At 50.6% G+C, this 20,016-nt stretch overlaps 1 protein-coding gene across 1 annotated transcript in view; it reads left to right on the forward strand.

The window, feature by feature from the left end:
• The window catches only part of CNNM4 (cyclin and CBS domain divalent metal cation transport mediator 4), a 37,928-nt gene extending 21,184 nt beyond the window's left edge, over positions 1–16,744 (forward strand). Inside the window, exons 2-7 of the mRNA XM_045980965.1 lie at positions 4,779–4,922; positions 5,284–5,418; positions 6,825–6,994; positions 7,294–7,390; positions 13,706–13,887; positions 14,180–16,744. Coding sequence (XP_045836921.1) covers positions 4,779–4,922; positions 5,284–5,418; positions 6,825–6,994; positions 7,294–7,390; positions 13,706–13,887; positions 14,180–14,377 — 926 coding nt within the window. The 3' untranslated portion in view covers positions 14,378–16,744. The remainder of the gene's footprint in view (positions 1–4,778; positions 4,923–5,283; positions 5,419–6,824; positions 6,995–7,293; positions 7,391–13,705; positions 13,888–14,179) is intronic.
• The last annotated feature ends 3,272 nt before the right edge of the window (positions 16,745–20,016 follow it).

Raw genomic sequence — 20,016 nt, forward strand, 5'->3', positions numbered from 1 at the left:
CATACTTTCAGGTTTAATCATATGAAAGTATCATTTTGGCTGGTCAAAAATAGTCAAGCATGAACAATTTCACATGGAGGAGCCAAATACAAGCATTTTTTTTAAAGATTTTATTTATTTATTTGATAGAGAAATCACAAATAGGCAGAGAGGCAGGCAGAGAGAGAGGAGGAAGCAGGCTCCCTACTGAGCAGAGAGCCCGATGTGGGGCTTGATCCCAGGACTCCGGGATCAAAGGCAGAGGCCCAACCAAATGAGCCACCCATGTGCCCCCAAATACAAGCATTTTGCTGTATTTCCTCAGTCTTTTTTCTTTGAATAAGAACTACTTTGAAAAATGGGGGCTTCTTAGCTTTTGGGGTAGATGTATTATTTACATTTTCATGTTCCATTTCTCACCCCAGCCACCCCCAAAATCCAGTTATCCAGTTGAATGGACGTTGGTAATAAAATGAGGGAACTCATTAAAATAAACATTCTGTAGTAGATTTAAATTTCATACAATGAGGATCATAAATAGAGGTCCCCAGTTGGTCCTTTTATTTTATTTTATTTATTTATTTTTTTTAAAGATTTTATTTATTTATTTGACAGAGATCACAAGTAGGGAGAGAGGCAGGCAGAGAGAGAGGGGGAAGCAGGCTCCCCACTGAGCAAAGAGCCCGATGTGGGGCTCCATTCGAGGACCCCAAGATCACGACCAAGCCGAAGGCGGAGGCTTAACCCATTGAGCCACTCAGGTACCCCCAAAATCATTTTTGAATTACAGAAACTTCTTAATTACTAAAATTTGAAGGAATTCTTCTCTTGTCTTCATCCCTTTCCCCCTTCGCATTGATTACATTTCTCCTAAGGAGATATCTGTGTGAACTGAGTCCTTTATTCCACAGATACCCATTAAACACTTGGTGTGTGCCGCTCACCATTCTGAGTTTTGGGAACACAGACTAAAGCCCCTGCTGTAATGCAGCTCAAAGTCTAGCAGAAGATGGGCCATAAACAATAAATACAATGAATAAGCATATTATGTCATTTATTTTAGGTGATTTCATGACCAGGGTTAGGGCGCTGGAGGAAGGGTCGCAGTTTTCACGGAGGCCTCAGGGTAGACCTCACCGAGAGGGCCCCCTCAAGGGGAGCCCTGCAAAGGGAGCAGCCTCAGGTATGAGGAACAACAAGGAGGCCTTGTGGCTGACTTGAGCACTGGAGAGAGGAGTACAGACAGGAGATGGTCAGCACCAAGGGCTCTGGACACCCGGGCCACTCTGGGGCAGGAGGCTTTTATGTGGGGTGAGATAGGAACCACTGGAGGGACTTCGTGAGACATGAGGTGACCTGACGTCTCCCCTCTTACTGCTGTGTTGAGAGCTGACCCGGGCCCAAGATAAAGCAGGGAGCTGACTAGTCTAGCTGTCTGGGTGAGAAGGAGGTACATGTGGCCCAGAATGTGACCGTAGCAGTGGAGGCCCCTGGAAGAGGCTGGAGTCTGGGTGTCAGGTGCAGGCAGAGCTGAGGGGATCTGATGGAAAGGTTGGATGGAGAAGGGTAGAGAAAGAGAGGAGGGACAGTTTACTCCCCCATGGCTTGATCTACCAGACAGACAGAGATGGGGAAGGCTGGGGGGAAGAAGGGCAGGAACTTGATTTCGGCCATGTCGAGTTCAAGGTGTTGGGCTTCTGGGAGGAGCTAGCTAGCTGTCAGCCGGCAGTTGGGTACAGAGTTTGGAGGGTGCAGGAGAGCGCTGGGCCACATGTGTTTGAGACACCTTGACATACAGGTTGTGTTTAAAATCATGAGGCAAGGGACAGGTCCAAGAACTGAGGGGCGCCTGGGTGGCTCAGTGGGTTAAAGCCTCTGCCTTCGGCTCAGTTCGTGATCCTGGGGTCCTGGGATCGAGCCCCGCATCGGGCTCTCTGCTCAGCAGGGAGCCTGCTTCCTCCTCTCTCTCTCTGCCTGCCTCTCTGCCTACTTGTGATATCTGTCTGTCAAATAAATAAATAAAATATTTAAAAAAAAAAAAAAAAGAACTGAGCCCTGGGACCCTGGGACATAGAGGTCAGGAAGGAGCAGCAGCCCTAGAGGGCAGAGTGTGTGCTGGAAGCCAGGGAGAGGAAGGGAGTGACCCCTGGTCAGAATCTGCAGCCCGAGCTTGAGACCCCACCACTGGAGGTCAGCGGTGACCTTGGCAAGAGAGGTTCTCTGGCCGGTGGGAGACTCCGCCACACTCAGTGCCAGCGCGTGCACGCGTGCACACACACATGCAGCTCTCAGCGCACAGAGCTGGGGTGACTGTGGGCGGTGCCCCAGGTTTGTATACCTGCAAGTTACCTGTCTCTGGAGGGTGCCCGCCTGCCCCCCTCACACCACACACAAAGGAGCCCCAGAAAGAAGGCCCCAGGGCTGAGAGCGGCCCCAAGATTGGGCTCAAGGAGTCCGCGTGTTTCCTCTATAGGACGGATGTTTCTGTCCTTTAGAGAAGCCACCAGCCTTTCCTGTGTGATCCAGTGCGACCCGGGACTGTGTGTCAGGATTTGTTTGTGAGCCTATGGTTCATTGGAGGTTCAGTGGGGAGGAGGACATTTTTCTCAGGTCCCTTCTGTGTGGGGACTCTGACTTCCAGGCTCTGAGCTACGCACTGGCTAACTGAGCCACATTCAGACGCACCCCGTTCCCCAGGCCTTAGTCTGCCAGTTTAGGCACAGAGGGTCCTTGTTCACCCTGGATGCTCACTAGTCTCTCTTTCTTTGTTCCCCTTAATTATGTTTTTCCCCTGATTTTTTCTCAATTCAAATTCTAGGCCCATCAAATAGAACAGAATTAGAAGAGGACAGCGTAAGGGGTACAAGGACCCCTCCCCCAAACTCTGCTTAACCTGGGAGGTGACCCACTGTTACTCTTCCATGCACTTCAGGGCAGTTCACAAGCCCTGCCAGCCCTCAGTTCAGCAGGCACCGTGCAGTCTGTCCCTCTGCTCGCTCTTCCACCCGCAGCCCGTGTTGGGCTTCATTCCACATTCTGTCTGTCCCTTCCCTGCTGCTTTCTCCCCGGAGCAGTGGCAGGACTCCTGCTCCATTGCTATTGATGTAGGTGGTTTCTGGTTTGAGGTGGTTAAAAAGGTTCTGTTGAACCTCTTTACTTCTGTGCCTTTTCTGCTTTGGAGACGATTGTATCCAGCTTCTTACCCGCTGAATATCTGAGTCCAAGGTTAGGGACCTTTCGTTTTGAGTCATGCTGCGAGATTGGCCTCCTGAAGTGCGCCCATTTACCTGCCCACCAACCCGAGGACCTGAGGGCATGCTTGTTTCACTTGCTTCCCCCAGCATCGGGTATTATTGGTCTTAGAGTGTGCCAGTCTGGAAGGTGGTAAATGCGACTTTGTTTTAACTCTGGTTCCCTCCTGACTGAGCATCATTTCTCTCTCTAGAAGGCACTCCTGGGTGGGCAGCCTCCAGCAGGCAGAGAGGCCTGGGGGGCCAGACTCCAGGGTCCTGGCTCTGAGGGGCTGCGGCCTGCTGGAGGACCTTGATGGATTGCTTGCTCTCATCGGCCCCCGTCTAGAAGACACTGGGAAGTCTTTGAGTCCAGACACGGTTCTGTCTAGGTCTGGTCTGGGTGCATAGTTCGAGCAAGGTGCCGAAAGTTTTTTGACCGTAACTCAGAGCTGGAGATGAGTGTACCACAGTGACTGGCATATGATGGTGAAAGTTGCACAAAACAGTCCCCCCACCCCTGATCACATGTGGCGTACTCCAATATCTTTGTTATTTTATTTTTTTAAGTGCTGGTCCTGAGAACTAGCAGCTCTCTGGAGTTCTGAGGGGGCACATCCTGGGGTTGGGGGATCTGGAGTGGCCTTGGAGACTTGGAAAACACCCTCTCCAGAGAAATCCTTTGAGTGGGGCCCTCAGACTGGGTTGTGAAAGGGAAGCTGCCCAGGAGACCCTGGCTTGACCTTCTCAGCTCTCCCAGGACTTTCTCCCTTTGGCTGCTCCAAATCTCGGTCCCTGTGTGGGCTACACAGCCCATCCAAACTGCAGTGCGGGCCAAGCCTTGGCTGTCTCCCTCCTGTCACCCACTGGGACGAGGGGCACAGGAACAGGGTAGAAACCCAAAACAAGGGCCTGGAAAGCCTTGCCCCCCCCCCCCCAACTTCTATGGAGGGTCCCTCCTCCCCTCCCTCTGCCTTCTGACTTTCTCTTCTTTAGGTTGAAGAGGTGGCCCTTCTCTAATTATAGTACTTGCCTGGCCTAATTACAGCCTGGGCTAATTTGTTAATGGTTTTGGGAACTGAGAGCCTTTGCCTTGGGCAGTATCATGGCCTTGGATACATGCTGGGGCATTTGCCAAGTAGAGCAGGGTGAAGGAATGTGTGTGGCCCTGGAGGCCCCCTGGGCAGCGTGGGCCATCTGAGGAACCCCATGTCCAGTTGGCACCCACATGTCTCCAACCAATCGTTCCACAGTCCACAGCTTGTCAGTGTGTGTCTTTCCCTCCTCCAGGACTTTCAGGAGACCCAGGCAGGATCTTGCCATTTTCTTTCTAATGAAACAAAAGCTCTTTGACGAAATGCCTTAAAATTTAAAAATATACTTTTGGTTTTCCTTTTCATAAAAGCAACATCTGTTTGTAGCAGAAACTTTAGGAAATACAGAAAAGGGAAAAAACCACCCATGACCCCACCTCAGTGACTCATGACCCCAAACGTGTTAATATTTTGGTGGAGGCGTCTCATGACTGGGCCCTTTGCTTTTGTCTGACTCATTGCATCATCCCCCAAGGGAAGTCCCACCTGGCCATTGTGCAGAAGGTGAACAACGAGGGTGAAGGTGACCCGTTCTACGAGGTGCTGGGCTTGGTCACCCTGGAGGACGTCATTGAGGAGATCATCAAGTCTGAGATCCTGGACGAGTCGGATATGTACAGTGAGTTCCATTCTTTCCATTGGCCCGGAACCCTTTTCCTGCTCACACCCTAGGTGTCCCTAGGTGGGAAGACCACACATGCAGGATGTGGGAGGCCTGGTGCCCTGAGGCCCAGGAACTGGGTGCCTCACACTGGCCAGGGTGAGCATTGGGCATGCTGTTCAGATCAGTGAGAGGCGGCCATCTTTGCTCCCCCTGGCCTTCGTGCCTCAGCATTGAGCCAGGGAGCCTACCTTGAATCAGACAGTGCTGCTTGTGTGTGGAAGAGGAGACTGCAGAGCCGGGAGCTGGCGCACAGGTTCTAGTGTGTTCCTGAGTCACTAGGAACCGAATTCTCAGTTCTAGATTCTTTCTCTTACAGCTGACAACCGAAGCCGGAAACGAGTATCTGAGAAAAATAAACGCGACTTCTCAGCCTTCAAAGATGCTGACAATGAACTCAAGGTGAAAATTTCACCTCAGCTACTTCTGGCTGCTCATCGCTTCCTGGCCACGGGTAAGAGCAAGAGGAGGGCCCTCAGGCGTTGGTGGGATACAGTCATGGAGGGGGAGTTCTTGGCCTCTCTGGCTGTTTGAAAGGTCCAGGGGAAATGTGCCGGGGAAATGTGGCTGCCTCTGAAAGGGAGCGAGGTGGCTTCCCTCCATTGCTGGGGCGCTCCCTGTAGTGGTTTGTTTTCTCTGTTGATGGGTTGTTACTGCAAAATTCTAGGAAGCATTCGGGTTCTGAAAATAACCACTGCGAGAGTGCGGAGGGCGAAATAAAAAAAGAACCATTAGGAGTACCTGAGGTGGGCACTGCGGTTCTCCATACCCCTGGATGCTGGGGAGAAAGAGGGCAAAGGAAGCCCTTGCACATGTTGTGGGCCCACAGCACTTGTCTGGCTCATGTACTCAGAGCCTGAATCCAGCTCTGTTCTCATTGCTCCCCCCTCCCCTCTGCCTGCATGTGCTGAGGCCAGCAGGACTTGACCTCTAGATCAGTGATATTCCTCTCTTCTCACCCCTGATTCAAAGCTCCTTTGGGGACCTGGGTGATTGATTTGAAAAGCTCCTGCCTGTTCCTCCCTCCCCCAAATTCTGACTCTCTTCACAACCCTCACTTGCTAAAGAGTGTTAATTCTTTGTTTTTCCTGCCAGGGCATTGATGATGGTGTTAATGATAATAATGATGGTAACATTTATGAAGCGCTTTCCATATGCCAAGCATGTGTCTAAGTGCTTTACATATATTACCATTTAATCTCACCGTGACCCTACCAGGTGTTTTGTGGTTTTTTGTTGTTGTTGTTGTTGTTTGGTTTTGTTTTGTTCTAAGGGGTCTCTATACCCAGTGTGGGCTCTAACTTGCGACCATGAGATCAAGGGTCCTATGCTCTTGCCAGTTGTATGCTCTCAGCCGGGTGCCCCAACCCTATGCATTTTTTTTTTTTTTTTTAGATTTATTTATTTGAGAAAGGGAGAGAGAGTGAGCGGGGGAGGGGCAGAGGGCGAAGAGAGGGAGGAAGAGACTCTCAAGTGGGCTGTGGAGCCTGATGCAGGCTTGATCTTACCACCCTGAGATCGTGACCTGAGCCAAAACCAAGAGTCAGACACTCAACTGATTGAGCCACCCAGGTCCCCCAACCCTAAGAAGTTTTTAATCCCCATTTTACAGATGAGGAAACTGAGACACAGGTTAGGTAATTTGCCCAAGGTCATGCGCGCCCAGTGTGGGAGCCACTGTTCCAGCCTAGGCAGGCAGATTCGGGTCTGACCAGTCTGGATTCAAGGGGTGTTGCTTTCCCACAGAGGTGCAGAACCGAGGGGAAGGAGGGCCTGGGCAGCGAGCGAGCACAGTGACCGTATTCCTGGTGCTGTCCAGCCAGTCCCCCTGTGAAGTCATCGTCTTCTTTCTTCCAACAGAGGTTCCCCAGTTCAGCCCCTCTCTGATATCAGAGAAGATCCTGCTGCGGCTGCTCAAGTACCCAGATGTCATTCAGGAACTCAAGTTTGATGAGCACAACAAATACTACATCCGCCACTACCTGTACACCCGGAATAAGCCGGCCGACTACTTCATCCTCATCCTGCAGGTGGGCGGCCTGCTCCCTGCCCGCCCTCCTGTGCCCGCTCTGCCTCCTCACCTGCTGAGTTGGCTGGGGGCGGCGGGGATTTCCCCCGTGCTCCCTGCCCCCGAGCCTCTGCTCCCCCTTTGCCTGTCCTCTTCCTGAGAGGCCACCCTTGAGACTCTGGGTCAGGGCACCTGAGCGCTTCAGGGCTCTGGAACCGACTCTTCTTCGCCCTCACTTCTCCCTCTTGCCTTGTCCTTTTTTCCCCTCAGTTGGGCTTTCCTTCTCAGTCTGTTTGTCATCCTGACCCTGTGTTCTTCCAGGGGAAGGTGGAGGTGGAGGCCGGGAAGGAGAACATGAAGTTTGAGACAGGTGCCTTCTCCTACTACGGGACCATGGCCCTGTCCTCGCCCACCTCTGGTGAGTAGCTGGGCTGCCTCCATGCTGCTCTCCAGCATACCTGGATTTGGGGGAGACTTGGACTGGTACCCCAGAGTCTAGGGCCATCCAGGTGGCTCAGAGGAGAGGGAGGCCAGTGAGGGCCAGAGCTGAGATGGCCTAGTAGAGGCGGTCCAGAAGAGCAGGGCCTGGCCCCTTCCAACAGGATTCCAAGAGTGGGGAAGAAGGGATGGGAAGGGGAATCTGAGCCAAAGCCTGTAGGGAGCTGAGAGTATGTCCTGAGATGTGAGACCAGCCTACCAGAGCCTCCAGGGGTAGGAGGGGGTGGGCCATGTGGAGTAAGGACATGTTGGGCTGGCATTTGGTTGCAATAGGAAGCAAGAAGCCATGAATGGCCTTGGAGCAGGGGGACGTACCATAGCAACTGGGCCATTTGGGCAAGTAGCGTAGCAGCGGGCAGAGTGAGAAATGGCAGGTAATGGAGGCTACAGGGTCTTGCTCACAGAGACTGGGGCAGCGGAATAGAGCTGGGGAGTGAGGGCATCCAGGGTGCCGGGATCCAGGGAGTCAGGGAAGGGCCTGTTTGTCAGGTAGGGTGTGGATGGGCTTGGCTTTTCAGGGGGCTTAGCCACTGCCTTTTGTTTAAGGGCTGGCTCTGATGGCATAAAGGGACTTGGGGCAAAGAGGGGACTGGACACACCCTGCAAGAGAGTTGTGGGAAGTCCAGGGAAGGGCCACTCTGGCCACCCTAGTGCTTCCTGCTTCTCTAGTTCTGGGTGGCTCAGGCTCTCTTTGCCAGAGGGGCCTTGTGGCTGGAGTGGGCACTCTGTAGGCAGGACCCACGTCTTGGGAGATCAGCTCCTTGCTAGTTGCCTGGCCCTTCTGAGCCTTGAGTGGGGCCCCAGGTTGCTGCAGGGCAGAAAGTGAAAATCCACTTTGTGGCTGGGGGACAGGCCACACACTGAGGTGTGTGTGGCTCGTGGAGATCCCCTGTGTTATGCCTGTTGCTGTCCTTTAACAAAGAGGACCCTGAGCGCAGGAGGCCAGGGCCCCCTGTATATTGATACAGCTCAGCTTATTGGCTGGTGTGATGCAGCTCTGCCCCTCTCCCAGCGTGAGCAGGCTCCAGGAGGAAGCAGTGGGAAAACAAGACTCCAGAGCTGGGTTTTGGAGCAGGGGTCCTTGCCTGGATGCCTCTGGTCTAGGGAGAAGTTTTCAGCCCCTCCCAAGAGCACCTCTTGCCAGCCATCTGGGGAAAGTCTTGTCTAGGAGGGCACGTGGTTGTGGGACCTTTCTTCCAGGCCCTTTCTCTCTGCAGTGATGCCTCAGAGGTTGGGTCTGGGTCCTTAGCTCCATCCTTTGAGCTAGAGGCACTCAGGTCCCACTTGGAGTGGCCAGAAGGGAGAGGAGATGACTTCAGCCAGTGGGGGGGCGGGGCGCGCTCTGGCTTCACTGTGGGAGCCTCTACCTCTCTTTGAGCAGCGCTCATTGGTCTGCCCTAAGCTCCCTCGCTATCAGAGTCCACTGTGCCCCTCCCTCCTAGGGACACTGGCCCCCAACAGATCTCTTCTCCATCTTGTTCCTGTGGGTCCGTGTTCTGCTTCCTCACCCTCCCCATCGCTGACCTTCTCCTCTTTTGCTCCAGTGCCTTCAACCCAGGTCGGGTGTCCGCCTGGCCAGCGGAACTCCCTGCTGTCCTGGCTCTCAGGTAACACAGCATGGCTGGAGAAGTTTGTGCTGCCACCTGTTGCCTGAGCCCACATACCACAGCTCTATTAACCTTTCCCAGCAGCTGCTGGGGCTCCCCACCTGCATTTTGGGCCATCCCACCTGTTCACGCTTGTGGGCTAGCCTGATTTGCACTGGCTCTTCTTGGCAGCAGGCCCAGGTACTGGGTGGCTTTGCCCTGGTCCTGGAAGGGCTTCCCCAGAAGTCCTCAGTCCTTGAGAACACACGTGCACATGCAACGCGCGCACGCACACAGACATACAGCTAGAGTGGGAAGGGAGCATTATTACTTCTGGCTGGGCCAAGTGAGCCCAGCCGTTGCACACCCCTGTGATCAAGGCCACTCACAGACATCAGGATGCCTTGTCATCTCATCAGCTTTCTCTAAAAAACTTGCCTCCTTTCTTCCCAGGCTTTGCTCTTTATTCTGTTGCTGGGGTGTCTGCCTGCCAGGGGAGGCAGCCGCCAGGCATCAGAAGTGCGGCCCTGGGCAGACCGCCTGAGTGCTGTCTCTGCACTTGCTAGTTAACAGGATTCCAGGAGCTGACTTCCTCTCAGTCTTTTGTTCCCCCTTGTGTAATGGGAACAGTACATGCGGCCCCTTCTTAGAATTGTCAGGGCAATGAGAGAATAGGTAGGGAATGTTCGGTTAGAGCTCAGTTTTTATCTCTGTTTTTTCTTGGTTACAACTAAAATGTGACATTCCAATTGGAAAGTATCGAGGAAAAGGCCCAATGCCACATGCTGTTTCTGGCCTTTGATACATCACACTCCTGAGCCTTATCCCAGGATTGCTGGCAGCTGTGTTGGTTGACTCGGTCCCACTTGTATGGAGGCAGCAGAGGGTGGCAGAAAGTGCTGGTCTCCCCATTGGAACACTGGCCTGCTGAGCCCTGAGGAGGTTAAGAGCATTGCCAAGTGCCTTTGGGTTCCAGTCTCAGTGTGTAACTTCTTTTTTTTTTTAAGATTTTATTTATTTATTTGACAGAGAGAGATCACAAGTAGACAGACAGGCAGAGAGAGAGGGAAGCAGGCTCCCTGCAGAGCAGAGAGCCCGATGTGGGGCTCGATCCGAGGACCCTGGGATCATGACCTGAGCCGAAGGCAGAGCCTTAACCCACTGAGCCACCCAGGTGCCCCCTCAGTGTGTAACTTAAAGAAGTTCCTGAGGCCTTTGACAGCCCTAAAAACCTATCCCCAGAGTCTGTCATTTCCCATTTTATATTCGTACAGCTGGCTTTTTTGTCCCTCTCAACTGTACCAAAGCACACTTTTCTCGAGGAAAAGGCCCAATGCCACATGCTGTTTCTGGCCTTTGGTACATCACACTCCTGAGCCTTATCCCAGGATTGCTGGCAGCTGTGTTGGTTGACTCGGTCCCACTTGTATGGAGGCAGCAGAGGGTGGCAGAAAGTGCTGGTCTCCCCATTGATTCTCTTAAAAAAAAAAGTAAAAAGGTGACTTAGAAGTCACTTGTCCCTTTCAGACAGCCAGCTTCTGGTTGTGGTAGGAAGTGGGAAGCTGCTAATGGCATTTAAGTGGTGATGTCTGTGGACCGTGTTGGTCTTCCTTGGCCAACACCTCAGCTTCCTTCTCTCTCCCGCACTTGCTCTTGTTTCATACTGACCAGGGGTTCATGTATCCATGGCTTGGGTCCTGCTGTTTTTACCTAATGCAAGAACAGAGATCCAGCTTTCTTTCTTGTTGGAGCCATAGTGTTCCCCCAAGCACACGTGCCTTCATTGGTTATCCCCCCTTATGGACAGTCCTTGTGGTGTGTGTTCTATATAACATCATGATGTAAACCTCTTTATGAAAAAACTTTCTCTTTGTTTAAGATTATATCCTTAGGATATGCTTTCAGAAATGGAATTACCAAGTTAAAAAACCCCTATCTTTTTTTACACATTTATTACTCTGTTTAATTTTATTTTTTAAGGTTTAAATTAATTAACATTTTTATTTTTTTATTTTTTAAATTTTATTTATTCATTTGAAAGACAGAGATCACAAGTAGGCAGAGAGGTAGGCAGAGGGAGAGGAAGGGAAGCAGTCTCCCCACCGAGCAGAGAGCCTGATGTGGGGCTCCATCCCAGGACCCTGGGATCATGACCTGAGCCGAATGCAGAGACTCTAACCCACTGAGCCACCCAGGCACCCCTATTTTTTTTTTTAAAGGTTTTATTTATTTATTTGACAGAGAGAGACACAGCGAAAGAGGGAACAAAAGCAGGTGGAATGGGAGAGGGAGAAACAGGCTTCCTGCCGAGCAGGGAGACTGATGTGGGGCTTGATCTCAGGACTGTGGTATCATGAGCTGAGCCAAAGGCAGATACCTAACGACTGAGCCACCTAGGCGCCCCAGTTAATTTTTATTTTTTTGAGAGAGCAAGTGAGCAAGTGCAGGGGAGGAGCATCAGGAGAGGGAGAGAGAGAATCTTGAGCAGGCTCCATACCCAGCGTGGAGCCTGACATGGGGCTTGATCTCATGACCCTGAGATCATGATCTTAGCCAAAATCAAGAGTCAGAATCTTAACCAACTAAGCCACCAGGGTGCTTTGGATTTCATTTTCAAGTAATATCTACACCTAATGGGCTTGAACTCACAACCTGGAGATCAGGGGTCACACGCTCCACAGCCTAAGCCAGCCAGGCACACCTTACAGTTCAGTTTCAGTCATAAAAGCAATATAGCTTATTTAGAAAATTGAGGAAAGGAAAAAAAGTCTTAAGAAAATTAAGCAGGGGCGCCTGGGTGGCTCAGTGGTTTAGGCCACTGCCTTCGGCTCAGGTCATGATCTCAGGGTCCTGGGATCGAGTCCCGCATCGGGCTCTCTGCTCGGCAGGGAGCCTGCTTCCCTCTCACTCTCTCTGCTTGCCTCTCTGCCTACTTGTGATCTCTCTCTGTCAAATAAATAAATAAAATCTTTAAAAAAAAAAAAAAAGAAAATTAAGCAGTAGTAGGGTGCCTGGGTGGCAGAGTTGGTTAAGTGATTGGCACCTGGTTTCAGGTCAGGTCATGGTCTCAGAGTCCTGGGATCAAGGTCCTTGCTGGGCTCTATGCTCAGCGTGGAGTCTGCTTGAGATTCTCTCTCTCTCTGCCCCTCCTGCTAGCACTGTCTCTCTCCATCTAAAATAAAATCTTAGGAAAGAAAAGGAAGGAGTATCATAATACTATTGTTTAGAAGCAAAGGTTTCGTATTTGGGTGTATGTCTTTTTAGGGCGTCTGTTTTTAAAAGGCTATGTCACTAATTTGTGTTGTTTTTAAATTCAGATTCTGGAGTGTTAATAAGTATTAATTAAAAGCAGTCCATCACCCAAATGATTAATGTGAAGTATTAGGTAATATTCATAGTATTTGTGTTCCCTTTCTAGAACTTAATCAGAGTATTACTTAAGTTGGGATAAGTGACACACTTGTGATCTTCTAGTGATCGTATACTGCCCAGTTATAGGATGTCCAGACTATGTTTTCCTAGTTCTAGGAATGAAGCTCAAAGACAGAGTATTACTCAGTTCAGTCTCACTCAGTTAAAGCTGTATTGGTCATTCAGTCACCTGGCTTCGTGATGTTTGCTCTCTTCACCATTTGTTCATCTCTCTTCACTGTTTGTGGGAGTAGCTAACTTAGTACTTAGTTAGTAACAGAGTGCTCAACTAAGTAAATAAGCTTGGTCCACTTCCGATTTGTTTAAAAGAAGCCAGCATGCCTTCACGATTAACTTCTTTGTGCATTTGTTTTCTAAGTGTTCTCAAAAATAAGAGCTAATAATACGCAGTCTGTATACAGTTCCTTTCTGAAAATAAGGAGGCTGCTCCTTCCTCATTTGTGGTTGCGTCATCCCCGTTCCTTACAGTGGGCTGCACAGAGGCCCTGTTGTCCCTGGGGGAAGAGGCACCTTCCCCACTCCCCCAGGCTTTGCCTCAGGGCAGGGGGATGTGGATCGGACTGGAGGGAACTGTTGGCTGGTGTGGGAGGCCCGGTGCTCTGGGCCTCTAGGCTCCTGTGAGAGGGACCTGCTGCCCCTGTCCCCCTTGTCAGACTGACGGGGGGCCCGGCAGACACAAGTGGGCAGGACTGGTCCATACAGAGCGGGTCACGTGCAGAACACACTTCTGACCTGTGACAAGCATGTTAAGATGTGACTAGGGCGTCATGTTAAGAGGTGTGTGTGGATGTGTCATAGGGTACAGACTCTATGTTCTTTTTAATGTAAAAGTGTGCAGTATATGTCCCTCAATACAAGCTGCTTTGGGAACAAGGACAGTGTCTGGTCCACTGTGAGGGGTAATCATGGTGTCACCCTTGACTGATGAGTTGTCGGGGAAAATGAGGGAGGGGATCTGGAGACATAAATTTTGTGTCTTTGGTTTTGGTTTTCTGCTTTGATAGGCTTTTTAATACTTACTGCACAACCTCTCTAAACAAACTAACTCACTTGCTTTAAGGAGGCCAGACCTCCTTAAGGAGGCAGTTGGAGCTTGTCTGTCCTTCAGAACTGCTCCGTTCTGGTGGGGGCCCCAGACCTGCGTGTCTGGGGCACAAAAGGGGCCCCTGTGAGGGGCCCCGGGACCCCCCGGCTTGACTGTGTGTCTCTCCCCACAGACCACTCCCCGGCCCACCCCAGCACCCTCAGCCGCTCAGCCTCCCTCAGTTACCCAGAGCGCACAGATCTTTCAAGCGCGGCCACCCTGGCGGCCAGCACCAACCAGTTTGGCAGCTCTGTCCTGGGCCAGTACATCTCCGACTTCAGTGTCCGGGCGCTCATGGACCTCCAGTACATTAAGGTGAGTGCTTCCTGTGTCTCTCCCTCTGGGCAGTGCGGTCTTCCCCGTCCCGGCCATTTGGATCACTATGCCTCAGGCATCAGCAGCTCCTTTCTTTCACCTCCCACACAGGGCACAGAAGGCCCAGACCTGAGACATGTGTCTTCCTTATCCTTGCTCCTCACTCTTCTCCAGCTGAGCACGTCCTCTCTTCCAGACCCCCAGCCCCAGCCCTGGCCAGCCTCATTTCCCTGGTCTCGTAAGGCTTGCCTCCGTCCCCGCTCTCTGTGAACCTCACCCCTTCTTCCTGCAGATCACCCGGCAACAGTACCAGAATGGGCTGCTGGCCTCACGCATGGAGAACTGCCCTCAGTTTCCCCTGGATGGCTGCACCATTTGCACGGAGAACTTAGCTGGGAAGCCCGAGCTGCCCGTGGTAGATGAGACCACAACTCTTCTCAATGAGCGCAACTCTTTACTGCACAAAGCCTCCCATGAGAGCGCCATCTGACAGGAGGGCCCGGGGCCTCCCGCCATCCCCGCGGGGGTCTCCCCAGTGGGCCCACATGAAGATAGGGAGCCTTGTAGGCCAGAAGGGGTGCAGATAGCCTGTCTAATGGAGCAGCCACATGGCCCCCAGAACGTGGGGAATTCTGGCCTCTGACAGGGACCTCTGAATAGCTCCGAAGTAGCGACCGTCCAGCCCAGGACTGTCAGGGCAGTGGCCCAGCTACCAAGAGAATTTCTGAACTAGGCTCACTGCTCCTCTTTTTAAATATTGCTTGGGGAAAGGAATGGGGAAGGGGAAGACAGGGTTAAGGAACTTTATTTAAAACACAAATTTTTTTTCCACAAAAACTTTAATGAAAAGGGGTAGGGTTTCTCACCCCGGGAAGCAATAGCCATAATCTGCTCCCAGCCATGACCTTCTGGTTTAGTCCCTGTCTCAGGGAGCCTACTCTTCCTCCTCTTCCCCCTTCTCTTCCCCCTCCTCCTCCTCTTTCCCTCCTCCTCCTCCTCCTCCTCCTCCAAAGATGGTATCCCAGAGGCCTGCTGGAGGAAGGTTTTTCTCTTGGGAGGAAGACAGTTCCTTCCAGGAAGCAAAGAACCAAATAGCACTGAGAACAACGGCCTGGAGGCGTGCGCTGAAGCTTGTCTGACGTCACTGAGGCCGAGGGATTCTGGGTAACTGTGATGAGGGACATGGTACTCCCAGCTACAGAGAGGAGCACACCTACTCCTGTCAACTGCTGGATCCTGGAATTTCCTAGAACTCTGCTGATGGGCTCTCCTGGTGAGTTGGGCTAGGCTGAGGACTCTCACCCCTGTCTCTACTGGTTTGACTCAGAGTGTTAAGCAGGGTCTTACACCCTTAAGATTGCTTACCACTGCTCCCCAGGCCCTGGCCTTACTTTTACCAAAGGTTTCCCCCTAGGTGAGAGAACATCTACGTTACGGGTGACTTGTCTGAGATATTCCTTTCAGTTCCAGGAGGGAATCTGGTCATGGGCATCTGTGTTGCTAGCAGTTAAGACCATCCTCCTTCCCACCCCACAGTGAAAGTCAGGTGTCAGTCACTGAGCTATGAAGTCCTTCTTTCCAGACTCCCTACTTCTCATCTTGAAACCCCATTGCCTCTTGGATTGAGGACAACAGGACACATAGGAAGACAACCTAAGCAAATTCTTCATGCCCTTTCCTCTGTGGCTGAGGCTTACCCAACCTTGTTCACACACTTAAAAAACCCAGGAAAGGAGGTTTCCACCTAAAAGGCACATAGCTGGCAGTCCTGTTTCCCCCATCTTTGTAATCCTAGCCTGAGTTGTCATCCTGGCCTTTGATGAAGCTCCGCCCCCACGTGAAATTCTGCCCCAGTTCCTTTTCCCTAGGGCAAATGAGGCCCTTGTCCATGTTGGCCCTTTTGTCGGGTGGAACAGTTGCTGGGGGCCCAAGATCAGGCGAGGGAGACTCTGCACACCTTCCATCTAAGTAGTATTTATTGACCCTTTTCTCACAGCCAGTGACTTCTGTCACCCCAAGTACTCTGTTCTTCGGGTGCCTGGAAAATGTTAACTCTTGGGACCAGGAAGTGTCTGCACCAAGTATGCTTGCCCCTGGCCAGTTGTGAAGTCTCCCCCAGTCACAGAATTCATTCCTCAAAGTCTGGACAGAAGGTAGTGACATGGGTTCTCAGTCATGAGAAAAAAAAAAAAAAACAACAACACAGACCTTTATTCCCTGTGGGGGGAAACCCTTCAGTTTTCTACAGGAGCAGCTTGCTTTCTGAGTCCACATGGGAGCTTGCAAAGCTGTGTTCCTGAGAGACCTGAGTGCCAGGTGGAGCAGAGCGCATTGGCCTGAACCAAGTGAGCGTGTGAAGTGAAAGGAGCAGGTGCACACACTTCCACAGCTACCTCTTTGCACACACAGTTACTACCAACACATGGGCCCTCAACCCCTCCCATTCCCCCCTTACAATCACTTCTTGCAGAGGGTCATAATTATTTCCAAATATTACTGGTCCCATGACTTCCTCCTCCCAGTGCAATTTTTCACTTCCTATTCCAACCTCTGGTTCCTGGGCCGAGCCATACCCTGGAGCTGGCCTACCCCTGCGTGTCTTCCCACGTCAGGGAGACCTTCGCAGACGGCCTCCAAGTGGGTAGGCAAGTCACAGCCACCATAGCGAATAACTCATATTTATTTTGCATAAGATTTTAATTTGTATATTTTTGTGATTTATTTTGGCATTGTTATGAGTTTGACTCTTGGGGAGTTTTGTTGTTATGACTCTTGTGTCTTTTGTCACAAGACAATGATATTTGCTAAACAATATATGGAATTTATTTTTGATTGGTAATAAAAAATGAAATATGAAGTCTTGGTGAGTCCACAGTTTGCCTGTTTGAGTTCGGTTGGTATTCTGTATCTATCGTAGAGATGGTGGCTGTGGTTGGCAGTCAACCTATGACAGGGCAAGGGGCAAGTATTCTGGGACTGTTTAACAGGAAGCAGAAATGAAATTTACAAAATACATACAATCAAGGCTGTTGTCCCAGGAGTTAGAGAGTAGCAGCTGCTGTAAGATGGGTAAGTGTGCTCAACTGCCACAATTAGGAATTTGTAAAAATGGATAACCCTAGTCTTCTGCCTGCAGGTACTGGAGGGGGCAGTTGGAGGGGGAAGACAGCCACCCCCCCCACCGGGGGCTGAAGGAGAAAGGAGCTTGATCCCATTGTTTCATATTGTTTCATAATATCCAGCTGCCTTTTCATTCTTGCTCATGAGCCCATGGTGGTCTCAAAGTTGGATAGTTCAGCCCCTAAAGAGTACACCTGAGAGTCATCGCACGGTGTCGACTCTTGAGGTTTCTGCTGTGTGCACTCGTGCGGTGCCCATAGGTACTGTGGCTACGATGTGTGATGGAGTGTGCTGAGGGCAGGGGCCAAGTAAGCCAGGCTTACCAGAGCGGACAATTGGGGCTAATGTTTAACGAAAGGGATCCACTTAGGGAGAAAAAAGAACACTGCAGATAAAACAACAGATGCAAAAGCAGGTGGACACGAGAATAAATTTCATCTGACCATATGTTCCACACTTGGGTAAGCCTCTGCTACATGCCAGGTGCCACCAACCCCCACAGTGAGTATAGTGAGGAAGAGTCCCCGAGGGAGACAGTCACACTAGGACCTTTTGATTTCCTGTCTCTTCTACATGGAACACTCTTTTCCCAAGTCTTTGTGAGGCTCACTCCCTCACTTCATCTAAGCTTCTGTTCACATGTCACCTCCTTGTAGACTTTCCTGATCAGCACATTTAAAACAGCATGGCCCCATTCCCTCTGTCCATTTCCTTATCTTGCTTTGTTTTTCTCTGTAGCACTTAGTATTGGATATTAAAATGACGATTTGTATATTGTCATTCCCAGGCTAGAACCAAAGCTCTGGCAGGGCGGGGGGCTTTCTCATTCCCGCATAGTCCCAGCATGAGAATATTACACGGTACATTGCAGGAAACACTTGTTGAATGAATGAGTGAATGGGTCTTACAAAAAGGTAAGTACTGGATGCTATTGAGGAAGAGCACATAGCTCCCATAACTATGACCCAACCTAGTCAAGATGGTTGAGGAAGACCAGCTGGAGTCAGTGACACTTGCAGACTTGAGAAATAAGCAGGAATTAGCCAGTGAAGTTACAGTAGTTAAAATGAGTAAAACTCAAGAATTGTATTGAGATGAAACATGGAAATGTCTTGAACCAAATGAACAGTAAGGAAAATGGCCCAGGGTGGGTCAGTGAGGGACTGAAGGTCAAGTGGTATGTGTCTCCATTGATGCAGTGACCACCCATTGATCCAATTACCACCCATGATGGAGGGTAAAGAATGGTGCAGAGCAAATGAAGAAAGAAGCTGGAGAAGTACTGTTGAGGCCTCTATTGTTAACAGAAAATCGCTCCTGGAGCAGCTTTGCCCTATTGGATTCTTTGTCTTTGGGTATTACAGTTTAAATGACCATTTGTGTTTCCAAGTGCCATCCAGTTGTCCTAGCCAAAGATTTTCTCCAAAAAATGAAGGACCGGTTGTTCTCCAAGGGGGCCTGAGACCAGATCTATAGGGAATTTTTCCTGTCTTTGCTCTGGAACTGTTCTTTGCTAATTAATAACTTTTCAGGCACTTTCAAGTATGTCATCCATTCTATTTCAGTGTCAGCATTTTATCTGGACTTGGAGACACGTGTGAACCGAAGGGGCTGAATTGATAGTTTTTTTTTTTTTTCCTTCAAAGGAGGTGTGCTGATCCAGTGTAAATACACAGTAGTGTCATTATTGCTTCTGCTGGTGGCTTATTCTGTAATCTGCCAGTGAGGTGTAGCACCCTCTAGATAATAAAAGCTGAAAACATGGAGATGTGGCTTAGTCACAGTGCAGAATTTATGATGTTGAAGAGACATTCTTAGCATCCTTTGAAGAGTTTTTCCACAGAGGTATTTTTTGTTTGTTTGTTTGTTTGTTTTTGGTCGTTTGCCATGGATTTGCTCATTTTGGCACATTGCCTTCTACAGATTTTACTTAACTGTGGCCACAGTGTCTTTATTTTTTCTTATTCTTTTCATGACCTAGCAAATGTATTTCCGTAGACTCCTTAGGAAAAGCTTAAATGACATGTATATGAGCACCCTTATCAAAAGTCTACTTTTGTTAGGAGATTTGAAAATACATAAAAATGTAAAGAAAATACAAAAACAATCTGGATCCCTGTAGAAAAGCCTTGTTCAGTTTTTCTATTTACTTCCAATCTTACAGAGATCATATACGATGGATGAAAAACATTTCAGCCTGTCAGTGAACCACATTGTCTTCTAAAATAACTCTCCAGTAAGGATCCTCTTGAATAGTTCTTGTTGTTCCCGAGGAAATATTTTCCCAAGGATTATCTGCTGGAAATGGAGTGGTAACAGTAATTTCTGACAGAGCTGCCCTCTGCTAACGTGGCTGGGATAGTGACCAGGAAGGTCGTGTTGGAATCCTGCATCCGTGCTAAGTCATGCTTCACTTTTTTCCTCTAAAAGGAGCTATGAGGGTCCAATGAGGTAGTGATTTCCCGTGTTTACATCATTACCATCGTTCTCCCTGGCAGGAATGCAAGTTCCATGAAGGCAAAGGGCTGTGTCTCACGTCCCCAGACCTACAGCACAGTCGGGCACAATCTTCAGGAAACTTGACCTTCCCAACGTCCGGTCATCGGTTGTTTCAGCTCTCCTTGCGCCTATGCCAGTGGCTCAAGGGGGCCCTTTCCTAGGAAACGGTCCATCTGACACACACTTGAACACTGCCTGGAAGCCGCTCCGCGCCCCGGTTCAGGGACAATCGCGGCCTCCAGGCTCGCCAGCACAGCCTGTGGGAACTGGACGCCCAACTCTACGCTCCGCGCGTCCGGGCGCTGGCCCCCTCTCGCCCTGGGACTCACAGCCGAGCCCCGCGGGGCCGAGAGCCCCACGCCCCCGGCCCGCCCCGGGATCGCGCCGCGGCTTGTTTACTCCCCGGCGCAGCCTAGTCCGACCCTGGGACCCGCCCCCGTCCGCCGCCTATTGGCGGAGGAGGCGCCGAGGCTAGCGACGATTGGTCCTGGGGAGGCGGAGGGGTAGGCT

The sequence above is a fragment of the Meles meles genome, chromosome 16, assembly GCF_922984935.1.
Source record: "Meles meles chromosome 16, mMelMel3.1 paternal haplotype, whole genome shotgun sequence".
Lineage (NCBI taxonomy): Eukaryota > Metazoa > Chordata > Mammalia > Carnivora > Mustelidae > Meles > Meles meles.